The sequence below is a fragment of the Squalius cephalus genome (genome assembly GCF_949319135.1).
Source record: "Squalius cephalus genome assembly, chromosome: 24".
Taxonomy (NCBI): domain Eukaryota; kingdom Metazoa; phylum Chordata; class Actinopteri; order Cypriniformes; family Leuciscidae; genus Squalius; species Squalius cephalus.
The window spans coordinates 7,685,189-7,705,086 of record NC_137145.1 but is presented as its reverse complement, the minus strand read 5'-3'; the positions used below and the strand labels follow the sequence as shown (position 1 = coordinate 7,705,086).

General features: G+C 36.7%; 1 protein-coding gene across 1 annotated transcript in view; it reads left to right on the top strand.

The window, feature by feature from the left end:
- Window positions 1-19,898, top strand: part of kirrel3a (kirre like nephrin family adhesion molecule 3a) — a 131,618-nt gene that overhangs the window by 65,915 nt on the left and 45,805 nt on the right. Inside the window, exons 2-3 of the mRNA XM_079862005.1 lie at window positions 11,270-11,419; window positions 16,898-17,047. Of these exons, the coding sequence (XP_079718131.1) occupies window positions 11,270-11,419; window positions 16,898-17,047 (300 nt within the window). The remainder of the gene's footprint in view (window positions 1-11,269; window positions 11,420-16,897; window positions 17,048-19,898) is intronic.

Here is a 19,898-nt window from a genome sequence, read left to right as displayed (position 1 = left end):
CCACTGCAGCCAAACAAAACCACCGGGCTGGTTCTTAGCATTGCCGGTAAGACTGTATAAATACATAAACCTCCTAGAGAAAAAAAAAAAACTGTTCGTGAAAATAAAGATGCAATGAATGTCACAAACACATAATCATTAACTCCTTAAGCGGAACGACTCATTTGCCTAGCGGTTTGCTGTGTGATTTGCATATGAGAATGCTTTGCAAATTACCATAATGTTTCAAATTACAATTTTTAATTTAGACCCTGGTCTAATTTTGTACTCTTTGATGTTCAGATTCACCTGTTTTGATCTTATCTGTCAGAAGAGCAGTCAAATTTGGAATTCAGTGTTCAACTCTCGACTGAAGCTGGTTTCCAGTGAAGCCTGGATATCTGGCACTTTTACATGAATAGACCTACAAAAAAATGTGTAAAGCACATTATGAAATAAATGTTTTTATCCAAAACACATTGGCCATAATTATTGGCACCCTTTTATTCAATACTTTTTGCAACCTCCTATCCAAGATAACAGCTCTGAGTCTTCTCCTATAATGCCTGATGAGTTTGTACGGTGGCCCAGTTGTGCACAACACAACGAAATTTAAAAAGCAAACATAAGTTCACAACACAACGAAATTAATCCACAACACAACAGAAAATGTACAACACAACGGAAATGAGCCACAAAACAACGGAAAATGTACAACACAACGAAATTAATCCACAACACAAAGGAAATGAGCCACAGCATAACGGAAAATGAGCCACAACACAACGGAAAATGTACAACACAGCAAAATAAAGCCGCAGCACAACGGAAATGCTCCCGACCACTAGAGGGCTCTAGGAGCGCGATAAAGTTAGTTTTCCATGCCACTGTTCTATAGAGTCAGCAGTCTAAAAAATATATCAACACCACGATTAGTTTTAACAGTATGTAGCTAACCAAAGTTGTATATCGACATTTATTAATTCAAGATCACCTACGTGCATTATAGCTGCATGTTTATACTCTAGAATGCTTTGACGCGCTACCACAGTGCATGATCCCTAAGGGAACGTCTGCCAATTCCTCCAAGTTGTTAAAACTTATAATTTATATTAATTAAAATTACTTTTAACATTCAAACAGACATGTTCAAAATCCAATGCTTGGTTGTATTGGTAGTAGACTGGCTTACTACAGGTGACTTTTGTCCAATACCTCCCTTTTTACAATTATAAAATACAATTATTTTTTAGGAAATTTCTGTAATAGGTTTTTTTTTTCTTTTATCATGTTTCAAAGGTTGTAATTCCTATTAACCAGACTGACTTGCAATGGGTGAAATTGTGACAATAGCTCCCTGTATGCACAGTACATAATTTGTTTTTTTAAAAACATTAGGCCTACTGTAATTCACCTAAAGGTTTTTTTCCATGTCCCAAAGCTTGTGGTAGGTTCCTAGTGACCAGACTGACTTATTACTGGTGAAATGTGCCAGTACCTTCCTGTAATTCTGCAATTCACCAAATGGTTTTCAAAAGATTTCTAGCAGAGGCCATCAGGTTTTGATTTTTTATCTGTTAGTATTTGCTAGAATCCATGGTACCATATATCTGAACAAGATGACCTCCAGCTAAAAAATAGGCCCACAACATAAACATCCAGCAGTATATTTAACCGAGGGCAACTTTTTTATCCCTGTTTGCATTAAACCCATCTGGTGGGTTTGCTGCCAAAAAGCTCTTTCTTTAGTTTCATCTGACCACAGAACCAGGTCCCCTTTGAAGTTTCAGTCGTGTCTGACAACTGATATGCTGGAGTTTATTTTTGGATGAGTGAGGAGGATTTTTCTTGAAACTCTCCCAAACAACATAATGATGGTGATGTAGGGGTTGTTTGAAATTTAAATTTTTTTTTTTTTTTAGGCTTTCTGACCCCAAGACTCAGCTAATCTCTGCAATTCTCTATCTGTGATCCATAGAGAGTCTTTGGCCACTCTCGTCTTTCCTCCTCGCTGTGCATCAAGACAATATAGACACACGTCCTCTTCCAGGCAGACTCGTAACATCTTTAGTTGATTGGAACTTCTTAATTATTGCCCTGATGATGACAATGGGACTTTTTAATGCTTTAGCTATTTTCTTACGGCCACTTTCTATTTTGTGAAGCTCAACAATCTTTTGCTGCACATCAGAACTTTATTCTTTGGTTTTACTCCAAAAGAGTTTTCTCCCCCACTTTCAATTCTTTTACTTCAATGAAAGGTTAGATTTTTGTGATGAAAGATCAGTTTTTTAATGAAAGATCAAAAGAATAAACAATACAGATTTATTTTTACAGCCATCTTTGATCATATTTACCAGGGGTGCCAATAATTCTGTAGGTACCACAACTGTAGGTAGTAAATCCGAGAGGGTCCAATTAAATTTCATATGGGCAGTTTAATCTTTAAAATATTTGATCATTTTTCCTTATAAAAATGTCGGTGACAGGACTGAATGGTTGAGTTGGAGGAATGTAGTCTATATAATTTGTATAAAAATTTAGAAAATTGAATAAGAAAATGTATTATTTACTTGTCTTTCCACCATTCTTAAAAAATGATGTACAGATTCAAGGAATATAGTGTTTAATGCAAAATGTGGCACACAGTTAAATATGTTTTTGATAATGATTGTATGATTTTAATTAAATTATTGTAAGATTTAATTCGTTCGACACTAGAAGTCAAACAATTCAAAACCTCTGAGGTGAGACAGGCAGAAATCACCATTTTAAGGGGGACATTTGATGTGAGTAAAACTATCTGCATTTAAAATGTAACGTATTCATGGAAAGTGCCTTTGTCCTTTAGAACAGTATTTGACATTCATATATGTGGACCGTTTCTCAGCATGACTGGGCTTTAGATTGGTCTTTAAAAGGCCTCTTTAAAAGGAGTTTTCAAGAGAAGGGAATTAGGCAGCTTGACAGAATTGATTATCTTCACAACACAACCTAATCTGGTTCTCCAAACAAGATATCATCTCCCCTAAGAAATAACTTCTTCTCTGTCACTCCAGATTGTCAATCCATATTGAAAACACTTTTATTTTTCTCAGAAGAGTGTGTGTGTGTGTGCATGTCGTTGATCAGTCTGGTTTTCTGTATTGATGGACTCTTTTTGAAGTCTTTCCATATACATCGGTGCACATCAAATATTTTCAACATGTTAACTGACCTCTTGAGGCATGTTTAATTCAACAAACAACAAACAAACCCTTTCCTGAACTATAGTTACTGATTATTGTGAACTTTCAGTAGAAAGCCTTCAGTCTTCCTCCCATCAAGGCCACGATCAACCTGAGCCAGGCAAAAAGATCTGAAAGCAGCTTTGGCTTTATTATTCTTTGCGTCTTTTCGTGTTTCAAGGTTGCACTGAGAGTTTGTAATTGCTTTGAAGTATAGATTAGTTAAGAAAAAAGCTTCTTCAGCAATCATACAAACTCATAATGAAGATCAATAAATACTGTGAAGATTTATGTTTATTTCATTGGGCAAATCCAAGTCATGCAATGCACAGAGCAGTGATTTCTGCGGTATTGAATTTCGTGGCAGAAAGATTCAGACCATGTCCATCTTTTGAAGAGCAGAGAGGTCTGGGTGGAATTGGAGGCCTTCTGATTTCTCTTGGCTAACAGCTTGGTTTTGAATTTGTGAGTTTTGAAGACTCAGTTGAGAAATCAATCCAGGAATCAAAGTGATTCATGTTCCACTTCTGTCGTGCACGATGTCTTTTGCTTAGAGTGGTGAGGGCCAGGCCTGCCGAACCTATTTTCTGATATGGGAGAGCTCTCGATCCTCGAAAGCAAGTGCAATTTTGCACAGCATTTTCCAAAACTACTCCCAATCTTTCAAGGCAGTCTTTAGCGGAACAAGTCACAGCCTTATTTTTGTTGGTGGGCCTGTGGAGAACAGATCAGCTGTGTGAAAGCTGAAAGTAATGCTATGATGCTTCCATATTTTTTTTTATAGAATTTTTTTTGGTTTGTTTATATTTTCCAGTTATATATATATATCAATGTCAAATTATTTTTTCTTTTTTTGGAAAGCGTTTGTGGTAAGATTTTTTTTTTAAGAAAGAAATGAATACTTTTATTCAAGATACACTCAATCAAAAGAGACAGTAAAACATTTATAATACTACAAAGTTTTTTATTTCAAATAAATTCTGTTCTGTTGAACTTTGATCATCAAAGAACCCTAAAAAAATGTATCACACTTTCCACAAAATTAAGCAGCAAACCTGTTTTCAAAATTTATAATACATTTTGAGTAATAATTGATCATAACTGAGCACCAAATCAGCATATTAGAATGATTTCTAAAAGATCGTGTGACTCTGAAGATTGGAGTAATGATAATGAAAATTCAGCTTTGCAGTCACAGGAATAAATAACATTTTGTAATATATTAAAATAAAAATAAAATGTATTGTATTTTAATCTCGGTCAAATGAATGCAGCCTTTGTGAGCATAAGAGACTTCTTTCAAAAATTACAAACCAAACCTTCGACCGTTTTATAAAATCAGAATAATCCTCAAAAATGACGAGCCATTTTAACAGCTCACGTTTTTTGTGGACCGTGAAGAAAGTCGTTTGTAATAATTCTGTTGCACACTAGATTAATCAGCCACCTGTTTCTATACCTCAGGTAGCTGCTTGCTTTTCTCATCTCACACTGATGTTAGTCATGGGAATGTTCGAAGAATAACAATAAAGCAATCTTGTTTTCTTCGGCTTTTGACCAATTTCACCGTACCATTGGAGGCTTATGACACGCAATTTCTAAACACAGCTGAAGCACTGTGGTAAAGTAGTCCTTTGACAACAAGACAACAGAGCTGATTGCCTCTTGCACAAAAGGCTCTTCCATTTCTCCCTCTCTTTCTCTCTGTCTTTCTCTCTGGAGGTGGCAAGGATGCTAGAGGGCCGTTTTTTTAATGAGCTGTAGCATCAGCAGCACTCAGGCATAAATTGCTGACACTGTTTACTGCAGGCGTTTTGCTCCTCTCAGCTGACCCTTTAGCTTCCATAGCCAAATAAAGCTGCTTCTGCTCTTCCACAGGTAAGATATTCAGACAGATCCTAAATCCACCTAATAAAATCCTAATTATTTCACGGATCCGATTCGTTCAGGATGAACATAAAAGGCAAGTGGCAATCAAGATTGACCCTATTTACTTTCATAGTAAATGTCCCTTGTCTTATTGTCCGCAATTCATCAGCAATCATTACTCTCTCTCTCTCTCTCTCTCTCTAACGTCACATGATCCATCAGAAATCATTCTAGTATGCTGATTTGCTGCTCAAGAAACGTTTTTTATTATTCAGTGTTGGAAACATTTGTGCTGCTTAATATTTGTGTTTTTTGTAGCAATGCAAGTCTTTACTGTCACTTTTGATCAATTCAGTCCTTCATTGCTTGATAGAAGTCAGATGGAAGAAACTTTTGAATGCTAGTGTATTTATACATATATAAAATTGTATAAAATACACGTATTTTTATAATATATATTTTTCTATATATCTTGTATTTTAAATATTAATGTATTATTCAATGTATAATAATAATTAATAATTAATAGCTAATAAATTATAAATATCCCTGCTCTTATTGTACACAATTTATCAGTGCTAGTTATTCTAAAAACGTAATAATATTATTATATTTAATACGTTTTTTTTTTTTTTTTTTTTTTTTTTTTGCAAAGCGGTTTAGTAGATCACGTGCTGCTAGCATACTGTGTGCTATTTCGCTTCTACAGGGCAGACAATTCCGACCTCTTGAAATGATACCCTGGACAGTAATACAATAAACTAAATCAATCTTGTATGTTGATCTTGCCATCTTGATCCTGTCATCTTGCTCTCACTCACATTCTCGCTTGGTTTCTTTTCTCTGACAGCGTTCAATGCCCTGCCTGCATGCTGTTTTTCTCTCCCTTTGTTACGCTCAGAGTTGACGTCTTCTGGGAGTGATATTTAAATCTGTGTCCAGGAAATGGAACCACAGGAATCCAATAACAAAATTCATTTGTCTAGATTTGACTTGGGGTGCTTTGCCCACTGCGAAGGGATGCGCCAAACCTCTGAATGTAATGATTGGATTTATTTATCTATTTGTGGCTCTCATTAGAGGTGTCCATGGTTCCCAGAGCCCCTGCTGTGGATATTGGTCTGCTTTCATGATGCACAACTACTGGGTCTCATAAACAAACGATTTTGTGACACGTTGGATAGAGATGGTGAGGTGTATTTATCGTTTAGCATCTGTTAAGCCCTGTTACACCAGGAACGATAACTATAATGATAACTAATATGTACTAGTACTTAGTACTAATAATACTAGTATGTTCCTTGGGGTTCACTTATAATGTTATATATATATATATATATATATATATATATATATGAAAAAAAACAAAAAAAAAAACATTTCAACCTTCATTCTAATCCTGTGCCTAAAAATGATTTTTAATGATTTCCAGTTTTTAAGGGATTGACCTCTATTGACCTTTATGGCTTGTCAGTAAACGGCAACTGTTATGATTGGCTAACGTCATTGCATAGAAAAAGGTACCAATGCCCACTCGCTATTGCACATGCATAAGTGTTTTGAAAACATTATCCAAGTATCATTTTATCATTTACAGACAAAGCATCATGAAATATTTTACTTGTTGTTTGTGATGCAGCTGCTGTCAGATCCAATACATTCGGCTGCTTTATCTGTTAACAAAAGTTTTTTTTGCAAACTCTCCATTACAAAACAATCTGCAGTCAAATGCTCCGAACAAACATATAATCCCCAGAAGCGATCCATGACACCATTAAACATAAACCATCCACTTGTTCTAGATGCTGGTATCCTTCTGAAGTCTCTTCAGAAATTAGCAAATGAGCTGTTTAACCCTCTGGGGTCTAAGGTGTTTTTGGGGTCCTTGAGATGTTTTGACATGCCCTGACATTTGTGCTTTTTTCAGTTGCTTATAAACATATTAATGGCAAAGGTGTCATTATACTCTATTTACCACAAACAGGGCTACCATAATATGTGAGCAGCATGTATGTACATGTTTGTATTTTTGAGAGAATAATGTTTATGCATGGTTATTGAAAAAACTAAAAATTAAAGTTCCTGAAAGGCCACAAAACACATACTAAATATGTGTCCACAAGACTTTTGACTAATGGATGTTGTCGCCTAGAGTTTTTGCTTCAAAATTTTCTGAAAATCATCTTGCCTAATCATTCACATAAAATAATACATTGATTAAAATTGTGTAAGACACTTTTTGTTTGGAAAGGCAATATGCATGGGGCTGTGAATGATCATGAATAATGATGTGATTCACACCTGAGAAGACAATGACCCACATAATGAGCTGCATAATGAGCCTTTCATTCAGGTGTGTCACTACATTTACATTTATTCATTTAGCAGACGCTTTTATCCAAAGCAACTTACAAATGAGAACAAATGAGAGGGTAACCCTTGTGTTACTGAGAGTGTAACACAAGAAAGAATGCGAGGACAAAAGAAAAGAAAAAAAGAAAAAAAAATTATATATATATATATATATATATATATGATGCACAACACTTATATGTAAGATCAAAATCTATTGAGTATTTTGAGTCTCTTTTGCACTGATAAGAATAAAAGTGAGCTCGTCGCGCCGGCACGACAGCCGACCCCAGAGGGTTAAACAGGACGTGTCAAAGAAAAAGTTCCTTTACATTTACTCCTCCATTTGTCCTCTTGATCGGCAGACTCAAGCGCGTGTCAGAAACATTATGCGCATCTGCATACTGTATCTAGTGTAGACCGAATCAGTGATTATAATGGGTTCTATTTGCTTTTAACGCGACGCAAAGCTCACATCTGGTTTAGGAAAATGTCAGTGGTCCGATGATGTAAACTATTCACTTCAATTCACATTTTTTTGTATAGCACTTTTCACAATACACATCATTTTAAAGCAGCTTTACAGAAAATGCATGACTCCACATTACAATTTAGAGTGATCTGTCACTCTATTAATCAATGTCTTTCTCTGTAGGCAGTCATATGCAAATGTATTTGCCTGTGTGATGTCACTAATCCCACAATATCCAAACCAGTTTTTTTGTTTATAATGAGGAGGACATTTTAAGCTATGTATCTTGCAGGATGTTTTTATGCTACAAAGATCTCTTATATGCCAAAAGATCAAGGCAAATTTTTATTTCTCATGTCATGACCCCTTTAAATGCCCGAGCTCTTTAAAAAATGATGGATTCTGATTTCTGTCAACGTTTTCATCACTCATCAGCTGGAAATTTTTTTTGTAAAAGTGATTCCAATTATATTGTTTTTCTTTGCCATTAACGGTATAGTTGTGGTGTGGACTCTGCTATTCTTTTAAATTTAGAACGATTGTTAAAACTTTATCTTTATCGTTATAGTTATCGCCCTTGCTGTGAACAGGCCTTTAGAAGAAGATCATGTGGGTCTTTAATGTATATAAAATGCCCTTAGATTCGGCCAGTCAAAAGTGCACTTACATTAAGGTCATGCATTAAGTTGCAAAATCACTGTATCACTTGTTCTGCATTCGTTCAAAGTGTCTGCAGATGACTTTTGACATGCATGTAGACTCAACTTTCCTATTAACTGTGTGATTAGTCGGAGTTCAACACAAAAGCTCTGAAGGCAGTGCTGTTCATTAGTTGTGACTGTCTTTACACTGCATGTGGGAAAGTCTGGGCAACACCTTTGTAAAGTGTTCACATATTCAGGAAAATCAGAGGTGAGAAGCTGTTCTAAACGCTGCCACTTTTGGAAGTTCTTTCAGATGCATAATATTTACATTTCCACTCTTCTCTAACGTAAACTTTTAATGAAATTTGCAGGTTTTCGTAAACCTTGAATATTTTTATTACTTCATTGCTGGGGGGCTGTCTGTGACATTTCATCATCGTGCACTGTCAGTTTCACAAGTGTTTAAAATGTCAAGGGAACTCAGAAACATTGAATAGTGTGGTTATCATGGGCTATGCTCTTCTCTGGACTCTTACCCCATCGTTCTTTGCATTAATAGTTTTAAAAAATGCAATCATTATTGTTTACATGTTTACAGTGTTCTTTTCAATACAATGATAGTGAATAGGGTGGACACAACCTCTAAACATGTCAAAATAGCACCATGAAATCAGTCAAAATGAGCTCTCTTCTCTTTCGTACTTACTCAAACTTGATCTGTTGTCATGTGCCATATTTGAATAAACACAAATGAGATTTGACAGTTGAGGTTTAGGGAAATAAGTTCTGATGATGATCATATGGGTCAAGAACACCATGAAGGTGAAGGCCCTGTTTACACAAGTGCGTTTTCGTTTTAAAACGCTTAACTTTTGCTACGGCTACGCCTGTCGTCTACACTACTTTCGAAAGCTGGGCCAGAATAAAATGAATAAAATGGTTAAGCAACGAGAACGTTTTGGCCAGACGGCGGAAAAGCGGCTTAAGTCTTTCGAAAGTTCTCAACTAGAATACAACAAGCATATTGGTTTTACTCACGAAATATAGTGAGTATTGTATGTGAAAATCTTCACTAAAATGACCAAATTAAATACAAAATAACAGCAATTATTTTTTTTTTATTTCCCAGATTGCAGTTACACTACCGTTCAAAAGTTTGGGGTCATTAATATTATTTGATGTTTCTGAAATGAGTCTCTTATTCTCAGCACTGCTGCATATATGTGTTCAAAAATACAGTAAAAACAGTAATATTGTTAAATATTGTTTTGTATTTTTTGTATTTTTTTTAGTTTTTCATTTTAATATATATTTTTTTAAAGAAATGTATACATTTTTTTACTGTCGCGTTCATATGTAAATTACGTGAGTCTATTGTTTCCATTAGATTGAAAGATCTGAAAAAGTATATACATTTACCCACCCATAGACCCTCCCCTTGAAGAAATCAGGACTTGTGATCCGATCGACCAAAACTCATCTTAATACCAGGTGTAAACAAGTATGTATTGCTCACAAGTATTATTAGGTAAAACCTCAGAAGCAAAGGTGCTATTTAAATGACAAACAACTGAAAACTTCATTATTAAAGTGCAAAGATCCTGTGGGCTGTGCTATGAACACCTTTCATCATCTTCAACATGTTTCGACAAACAAAAGAAGTTTAATTCTAAGCTTTAATGGTTTTTTATAGACTTTAACAGAACTAAGATCATGTGTGAGAATTGGTGTTAACATTAAACAGCAAAATTAGGCCGCAGCATACAGAGAGAGCAATAAGCTTGGCATCTCGGCTGTGTTACAGCGCTGTCCCGCAGAAGTCCTGCCACATCAGTGGAAGGCCAAGCGTTATTTATGAAAGATGCACCTCGCAGAGCTGCACTTTATTGAATTTAAGACAAAAATCGACCAAAGTGGTCTCGGGAGACGCACAAGGCTCCTCCGTTTCTCTGATGTGTCAACTGTTTTCACATTAAAAGACCAAAAAAGGTGAGGGAAAGAGACTTGAAAGGGCAAGATGTTTTTTTCTCAGAGAATCTTCTGTGAATATATTCTCAGAGAAATACAAATTCGCTTTCTATTGACGCTGTTATCCGCTTTCCTGAATGGCAAAAAATAACTCAGTCTGTCTCTCTCTCTGCAATTTAATGAGAAAGGTAACACGTACTTTTCACCTCCCGTATTGAAGACTGCTTTCCTTCAGGGCACTTTTTCATTTGTAGCTCATTCTATTAGACTTCAAGGTGAACAGCCGTCTGCGAGCGTCCGTTCCAAAGCACCACTGAGCCTGTCATCCGGCACTGGCGGAGTTTGACGTCAGGGAAGTTATTTTGCCTGCTAAGAGTTTCTAAGAGTGAGAGCAGAGTTTGAGGAGCTTCGGCTGCGAGCCGCGAGCTGATTTATGGTGCAGATGCTGCAGTCTTGTGGATCTCAGCAGTGTCATGTTCAGCTTTACTAACTGTGAGGCACCTACTCATGCTTCTGTGTGTCAGTGCACTTTATTAAGGATTCCAGTGACATAAAGTTGAAATTTATAGATTTACTCTTCAAAGTAAGTTTTGGGGGGGTTGGAGTAGATTTACTAGAGCCATAATAATGATCCTCAAGTAAAAGGCTGTTTTTTGTAAGTCCTCTGGCAGGGGCAGTGAGCTCTGACAAATTGTATTTGATGATTTATAATTGTGACCTCTCTTGCTCATTCTTTCTCTCTTTCCTCTCTGTTTTAGGAAGCTGTGTTGTGTTTATCCAGCAGCCCCATGACCTGGTGGTAGTAGCCGGGCAACCCGTGACCCTGCCGTGCTCCATCACTGGATATCATGGCATGGTGCTGTGGGTCAAAGACGGCCTCGCTCTAGGGGTCAACCGAGACCTGTCAGGTAAGAGATTTTGCTGCGGTCTGTTTTGCAGCCTAACCTGCTGTGAAATTACTCTACCTCTCATGCCTTATTTCTTTATTTATCAGTTGCCACTGTAGATGGTCGTCCACATGTGTGCAATTGGATGATTACATAATTGCAGTTAATTTAGGATTTAATATAATAACTTAGTTGCAATTAAAAATATATAAAGTAGCCTGCAATCAGTGGCTATAAAGTCTAGACTTAAAATCAAAATTGAAGTTTTTTGGCTTTTAGAATTAATATGTTAGCCTTACTGTTATCTATAAACTAGTGTGCTCCAAAAAATGACAAAATTAGCATTTAGAAGACATGAGCATTCAACAATCTCTCACTTCTGCCAATATGGATCAGTGATTTTGATGACATCATAAATACATTATAAATTGACGCTGAAGCTGCTGCTAAATTTGGTCACTTGTTCACACATTTACTATTTTCTACATTGTGAATGGCACTATAGTGCACTATATAGAGGATGGGGAATGATTCAGATAATGTAAATATGCTTTCCAATGGGGCGAATGAAGTCTAGTTGGGGGCACACATAGTCTGCTCCGGTCCAGAGACACGATACACAGAGCGGATCATATGTGCAGACCAGAAAACGTATCAGACCCATTTGAATTCTGCACATATATTGTAAAGCTATATAGAGTAGATTAGGAGGAAACTGCGGCTTTACCGAGTTCAACGGCTCTGGCCAAGCTGTGATATGAACCAAACGCTTTTGGCTATTTAAAAAAGGGGAGGAGCGGTTCAATAAGTCCCGCCCCGGTCTTCCTGTTTCAGTGGAAATTACTTCAACACATCGAATAATGCTGCGTGTTTCAAGGCACTTCAGTGGGCTTTTAAAGTCTTATCAATTATACACTACAATCTTTTTTGATCTCATGCTCTCTCATTGTAGGGGAAAAACTTGGCTTTCAAATTTTCCAAGTGATGTCTCAAGTCATTTAGAGCTTGATATGAATGCAATATCTGTTAAGGAGGAAGAAACATTTTTGTAAATGTTCAAAAGCTTGGGGTCTGTAGAATGTGTGTGTGTGTGTGTGTGTGTGTGTGTGTGTGTGTGTGTGTGTGTGTGTGTGTGTGTGTGTGTGTGTGTGTGTGTGTGTGTGTGTGTGTGTGTGTGTGTGTGTGTGTGTGTGTGTGTGTGTGTGTGTGTGTGTGATGATTTTTTTTTTCCAGACTCTGTGATAAATAGAAAGTTCAAAAGAACAGCCATTATTTGAAAATACACACACTCTCACACACACACACACACACACACACACACACACACACACACACACACACACACACACACACACACACACACACACACACACACATATATATATATATATATACATATATATACATACATATATATCTACACTGTAAAAAAATATTTTCATGATTTGTTATCTTAACTTTTAATCTTTTGTCAAAACAACTTAGATAATTAATGTGGTTCAGATAACATATATTTTGAAGTTCTATTTATTAAACCATAATCTTTTGTCAAATCAACTTAGATAATGTTGTTCAGATAACATATATTTTGAGTTTCTATTTATTAAACCAATCTCTTTGTTGCATTAACTCAATTTTTTAATTTCAATGAACTCAAAATTTTAAGGCAACCAGGTAACTTACATTTTTAAGTTAAAGGTTTAACTTAAAAATGTAAGTTACCTGGTTGCCTTAAAATTTTGAGTTCATTGAAATAAAAAAATTGAGTTAATGCAACAAAGAGATTGGTTTAATAAATAGAAACTCAAAATATATGTTATCTGAACAACATTATCTAAGTTGATTTGACAAAAGATTATGGTTTAATAAATAGAACTTCAAAATATATGTTATCTGAACCACATTAATTATCTAAGTTGATTTGACAAAAGATTAAAAGTTGTGATAACAAATCATGAAAATATTTTTTACAGTGTACTGTCACTTTTGATCAACTTAATGGATCCTTGCTAAATAAAAGTATTAATTGCTTTTTTTTTTTTAAATACCGACCCCAAACTTTTTCTTGTCAATATTGACTAAACATAATTTTTGATTTGAAATATATATTTATCTAAATATTAATATATTAAAACCAGTCCTTTTTATCAACAGCATTGTTGTACTTTGTACATACACATTATGTACATTATATTTTATAATAAAACTGTAATCTTTGCTCTGCTTTGCAGTGTAAGTTTTGCAGACTGAAACCTGAAGTCAAGACATTTGCTGAGCAAAACAGCCACGTGCCTCTGCTGGATCAGTCTGTATCATTACAGAGAAGCTGAATATCTCAGAAATTTTTTTGTCTAGTCTTTTCTTCAGTTAGGCACTATAATACACTATAGCACTATAATAGGCACTATAATACAAGGACAACAGCCCATTCTGTCAGGTTGTGAATGCTTCCCCTGACATTACCAAGAAGCTTCCCCCACTAACTTTTTCTTGTTTTTTTGTGAAGGTTTCCCTGTTTGTTTCAGAAAGTTCCTGTCAGAATTACTGTCAGACTGAGCAAAGCAAAGCAACAATCGAGAATTAATTGCATTTCTATCATTAATTAAGGCAAACACTTCATCATCCGCAGAACCCCAGAGAGACGTGCCGCAAGTGCAGCTGTTTTACATTCGCACGCTTTACAAATGAATTTGTTTCGAACGGATTGAAATGTTCTCAAAACTTCTCCCTTATGCAAGGACAATCTTTAGGCTTAGGTTTGCAAAATCAGATAGGGTTGCTTTGTAAATCATAAACAAATCAGATATGATTACCGGACTCGCTTTCTTCAGTGCGCCACATTTACTGACTGTTTTATTTGCAATGAACTGTCAGATTAAAAACAAAATGCCAAACAAACTTTGGTCTAATTCAAATTCATTGCACATTTGTCCCTAAAGCTTTCATTTGCTGAATGTCACTTCCAAATTTGCTTCAGCTCACTTGAAGTTGAACTTGTTAGCTCTTTGAAATATTTATTGGCTAGCGAAGCATAATTCATCGATTTATTCTCATATCTAACTCAAAGTACAGCGATCAGATCCCATTTAGCTAACGTTACACATAATTGCTGGATCAAGGGGTCATTATCGCTAACAATAGTTGCTGATTGCGTTCATGTACGCACTTCAAGAAACGAGCAATTGATATCTGAAAATTGAGCCTTTAGCTGCGGTTTCATTTAGCCCTCTCGTGATGTGTGATTTTAAACTATATACTTTACCAAGAAAGGATCTCCATTTCGGACATGGGTTTCTCCAGAAGTTAGTCATTTTTAGCCATGGCTCCAGGCAGCGTTTAGTCATGGACAGAGCTCTTTAATTGATCCTCTCAGGGCTTTTCTTTCCTTTCCACTGCGTCTGTCTTTCTCCGAGCTTTTATTAGTGTCCAGGGACTCCTGGATATCATTGTACCGTGGTATAATCGAGTACAGAGCTGTGATACTTAACCATCAGTGGCAACCGGACAAAGTCTCCCTTCAAAGTGGATACGAAAACATCACTCGCTAAAGTGTAAAATGAACTAAAATGAACTAGAGCCCCGACATGAATGGATATCAGCGTTCAGAGCAGCTCTGAATCTGCTGATTGTTTCAATCGTGGATTTTACAAGTTGTTCGCAGGTTTTCATTAAATCTGTCTTATGTTTTATCACCTGCAGTTTCACACTGATGAAATGACACATCCTGCGATCAGTATGACATAGATATCTATATTTTTTCAGGGCGAGTGTCCTCAAAGCTTGAGAAGTTACAGATTTTGTGTCAGAGAGACTGAAGCTAACCTAATGCTTGATTAGGATGCCTCTCCGTGTATCTTTCCCCCTTCAGCTTTCGCGTATGCTTGCTCCAAGCTTTGATCTGCCTGCTTTCAGCCAAGTTTCAAGCGTGCCTCCATCCATTGGAGTGTCAGTGAGATGCCCACATTGTGATAAATCCATGTCCCAGCTCTCTATCACAGCTGCTATTGATCCAACATGAAGCCAAATCCATTTCGGTGGGATTCATTACCTTTAATAGGGTCATTTCACATTGTTTCTTCTAATTGACAGCCATTGTCTGAAGCCATCCAGTCAAGCATATTGGGGAATTCATCAGAGCTTTATTGAGGCGCCTGTATGCCTCAATAATCCCTAATGAAAACAGCTCTTAAATAAAAGGCAAAAGAAGATCCAGTGGCAGGAAACCTGAAGGCAGTAATGACACTATCGATTCCTAATACAGGCTTATTACCAGATAGCACAGGACAACCAAACAGTCTTTAATATAAAGGATCACCAGGGTTTCAGAGACACGCCATGATAACTGTTTACAAGATCATGTTCGGATTTAAACGTGCTCGGGGCAGCGATCTGTTTGCTGATATGAGGAGATTAACTAAAAATGAGACATCTGTCTTGAGTAGAGTATCATGTAGCAATTTTGTTGTTCCAGTTTTTCCAAGCTACAAAGGCACCATTCATCATTTATTGAAGATGCCACATTCTACACTTTTGTTGCATTTTTTTTTTACCCGGAAGGCCACGTATACCTTTTTTTAGCTTTACATCATCAGAAAAGATATAATATATAATTATTATTTCTGCAGTTTTGAATAAATATCGTGAAAATACACATTTCTGCAAATTACATACATTTTCTTTTCATGACTGAGTTGTAATACCGTTGTTTGAAAGAAGTCTCTTATGCTAAACAAGGCTGAATTTATTTGATCGAAAATGCAGTAAAATATTATAGCAATTTAAAATAACTGTTTTCTATTTTGGTATATTTAAAATTTTAATTTATTCCTGTGATGAAGCTGAATTTTCTGCATCATTACTCCAGTCTTCAGTGTCACATGATCCTTCAGAAATAATTCTAATATGCTGATTTGCTGCTCAAGAAATATTTCTTATCAATTTTGAAAACAGGTGTGCTGCTTACTATTTTTTTGTGGAAACCGTGATCATCAGGATTCTTTGATGAAAGGAAAGCATTAAAAGAACAGCATTAATTAGAAGAAAAAAAAATTCTAAATGTATTTTGATCAATTTAATGCATCCTTGCTGAATAAAAGTATTAATTTATTTAAAAAAAAAAAAAAACACCCTGCTTTCTAGATGTCAACTTTTACTAAATGGTTTTGTGTACACTCTATGTCGGAAGTCAAGGTGTTATGTGTTCATGTTGCAAAGTTTAATTCAGTCATACCACAGAGTGTATTTTGTAATGTTTTTCTTTTCATGACTGAAGTAAACATGGCTGGAGATAATTCAAGGCCAACTCAGAATGAGTCCCGTCCCGTGCAGTAAACTATTGGTCTTTTTGTATGATTGTAATATTTTACCCATTCCTGCAACTTTCATAGAATTTAACAATACTAGTACAAAGATTAAAACGCTACAAAATTCAAACTGGATATTTCACATTGCTTTTTATGTTTGATTGTTTAATGTTAAACCTAATACCTTGTGTTTCAGGTTATCCACGCTATGATGTGATTGGGGACCACAGCAAAGGAGAATATCACCTACTGATCCAGAGGACGGAATTGATTGATGACGGCAGCTTTGAGTGTCAAGCCATCCAGGCTGCTAGCAGATCTCGACCTGCTCGGCTCACTGTTCTGGGTCAGTGTCACCTACCAGAACCTTCCAAAAAAGAGATGGATAGAAAGACGGACGGACGGATAGATAGATAGATATATAGATATATAGAGATATAGATAGATAGAATGTTAAATTACAAGCAAGTTAGGTGGTTCACTTTTTGGTTCTCTTTTCTAATTGGACCATTTTTTTTGTATGAGTGAGGATAGATGGATTGATGGATGAACCGATGGACAATCAGACAAATCGATACATACTTTAACTAGAATAAGCACTCGAGCAGTAAAAGAGTAAAGAAAGCGAGCCACTGAGAAGGAGAAAGCATGAAAAAGTACCGCCTCTGCAATACTGTGAATGTAGACAAGAACAAAGTCAATCTCCTAGTCAGATAAATGTGTGATATTCTGAAATCAGGGCTAATCAGCTTTAATAAGACACATTAGATATGTTTGCGATCAATAGAGGCCCTGACACAAATGCATTGCGTCAGCTTAGCTCCCGGGCAGCCTGGCTCGGCCTGATTATCATTATCGATTTCTTTCCTTCCTTTGTTAAAACTATGATATATTCCAGAGGAATAAGTTCATTACACCGGCCTCGAAGTAACAGCTTTTTAAACCAGTAATCTGAGTCTAGACGCTTAAAGCCGAGCGACAATGCCGGCAATTCTAGGTCCATTAAAATGATTAATTATAGATGAGAGGCCGCTCATTTGTTTTTATTTTTTGCTGGTCCTGTGGCAGCAGAGACAAATCATCATGCTCCCCAGGGCAGAGCCATTAGCCTGACATGTAATCCCACACAAACTGGCTTACTTCTGAAAAGTTGCATACAAAACCGCAAGCGGCTCCTGAGCGAGGTAATGAACCTCATGTAGGGACTCCGTCATCGTCAATCCCCTGTCACTTCCCTCCCGGGGGGGACGACAGCGCATGACCACAATCAGACGTGGCGTTTCTTTCGTTCACTCTCTCTATCTCCCTCCTGGCAGATGAGATTCAGAGTGGTCTTTGTAACATGATTGGATCCCTCGCCTGTGAAGCCTCAAACCTGTCTTTGTCACTTACCGAGAAAAAATGTCTGTGGAGGCTTTTTCCTGACTTTGAAGCACTGTGTTTGGGCATAAGTCCAGGGCTCCATTGCAATGCATTAATATGGCTGGGTCTCAAATCATGCTGCGCCAGTGAGTATCGGCCCCTAAATGTGTGTGTGTATGTATACAGGGCTTGATATTGTGCTTGAACTGGTTTTTCAAAGTTACTAGCCACTCAGCATTTTCACTGGCCACAATTTTGATCAATCAAATCAATACCATGGGGAAAAACTTCCAGATATTTTTTATATTATCTCATAATTTGCCGGCAGGTATGTTAGGCTGCTGTCACTTTAAGACCTGACGCACGGATCCATTATACTGTTACACATGCGTTTTCTTTCTCAACTGTTTACATTCACTTACAACATAACTGACTGTGCTTGTCATTGTTTTGTGTGTATATGACTGTTTAAGCGCAAAAAGCAGAGGAGAAAAAACCCCTCAATAATAGTGAGAAGCGGCTTTATGTGCGCGCACTTTGGGTGTCTGCAGGAATGAGTAAAATTCTGTGCAATATGTGCAATCCCGAAATTAAAACCCTCTAACACAAACAATATTCATCCGGAGCAAATTATGTGTCAGTTTTGTGTCAGTTCGCTGTCAGAGAGATGAGAGTGCGATAAAGCGCACCTACAGTATATACTGCGGGAAATGAGTATTGGAAAGCGTTTCAGATATTTCAGTATCGATATGTATTGAAAAATCTATTTTTGACAACACTACATTGTACTTAGTTTATTATTTGACTACAGTTGAAAAAAGTATATAGGCTATTATATAAAATTTAACCTGCCAAAGTGGCTAGTACTAGTTACTAGTATATATATATATATATTCACACTTTCTTTTATTTTCTTCCAAGTGGCACTGCTTCGCAATAAGGCTCTCGAACAATCAGTCTCTGTTTCGGACGTGCGCTTTTGCAATTACACCAGCACACACTCGGCAGCGGGAGGGCGGCTGACCTGTCGGAGTGACATTTGAACTTTGAGTATCCGTAGGAGAGTTGTGGGGTAACCCAGTTTGCTTTGTGGTGGCCAGGCTACTGAATAAGACATGAGATGGGGTTGGTACACATTGCTGAAGAAGGACCCCTGAGGCTAATTAGATCCAAGGAATTCCCCTAAAGCCAAGCCCAGGAGCTGGAGAGAGAGCGAGAGCCGCGGCGCAGCAACTCAGTGAACCATGGAGAGAAACCCGAGCCACTTCCAAAGGTCACTATTGTTTAAAAAGAGCCACTGCAGTGTTTCTGTAAGCTCTCAGCATTTGTTCTGCTCATTGTCTTCAGAGTTAAAGAGGCTTGTGCAATTTGGCTGCTTTCAGACTTAATTAGAGGCTTTCTTTCCTTCTTGACGCGATTGAATGCGAATGAAAACTGGCAATGTGGAACAAAAGTACAGTTCATTCAATGTGTCAAGCTCTCTTAAAGTCGATTTACTTTTCCTAGTCTTATTAGAAACAATTAATTGGTTATTTCAAAGTTTGAAAATAACTTGTTGTGTCTATGAGGGGTCCACAAATATAATTCCAACCAGACCACGAAACACAATGACACGGTAGCAACATTTTATCGTTTCTACAGTTTAAAAGAATAGCGTGTCAAAACAGCGGAGCTGTTCACACCACAAGCACTCGGTCGGTTATAGTAATGATCTTTTTGCAGATGTTTAAATTGTTAAATTGTTTGTGAAACTAATTATTCTATACTTCAATTATTGTATTCGGTAACAATGTTTGCTATTGTAAATTAAGTAAATTATTGCATTCTTTCTCTTC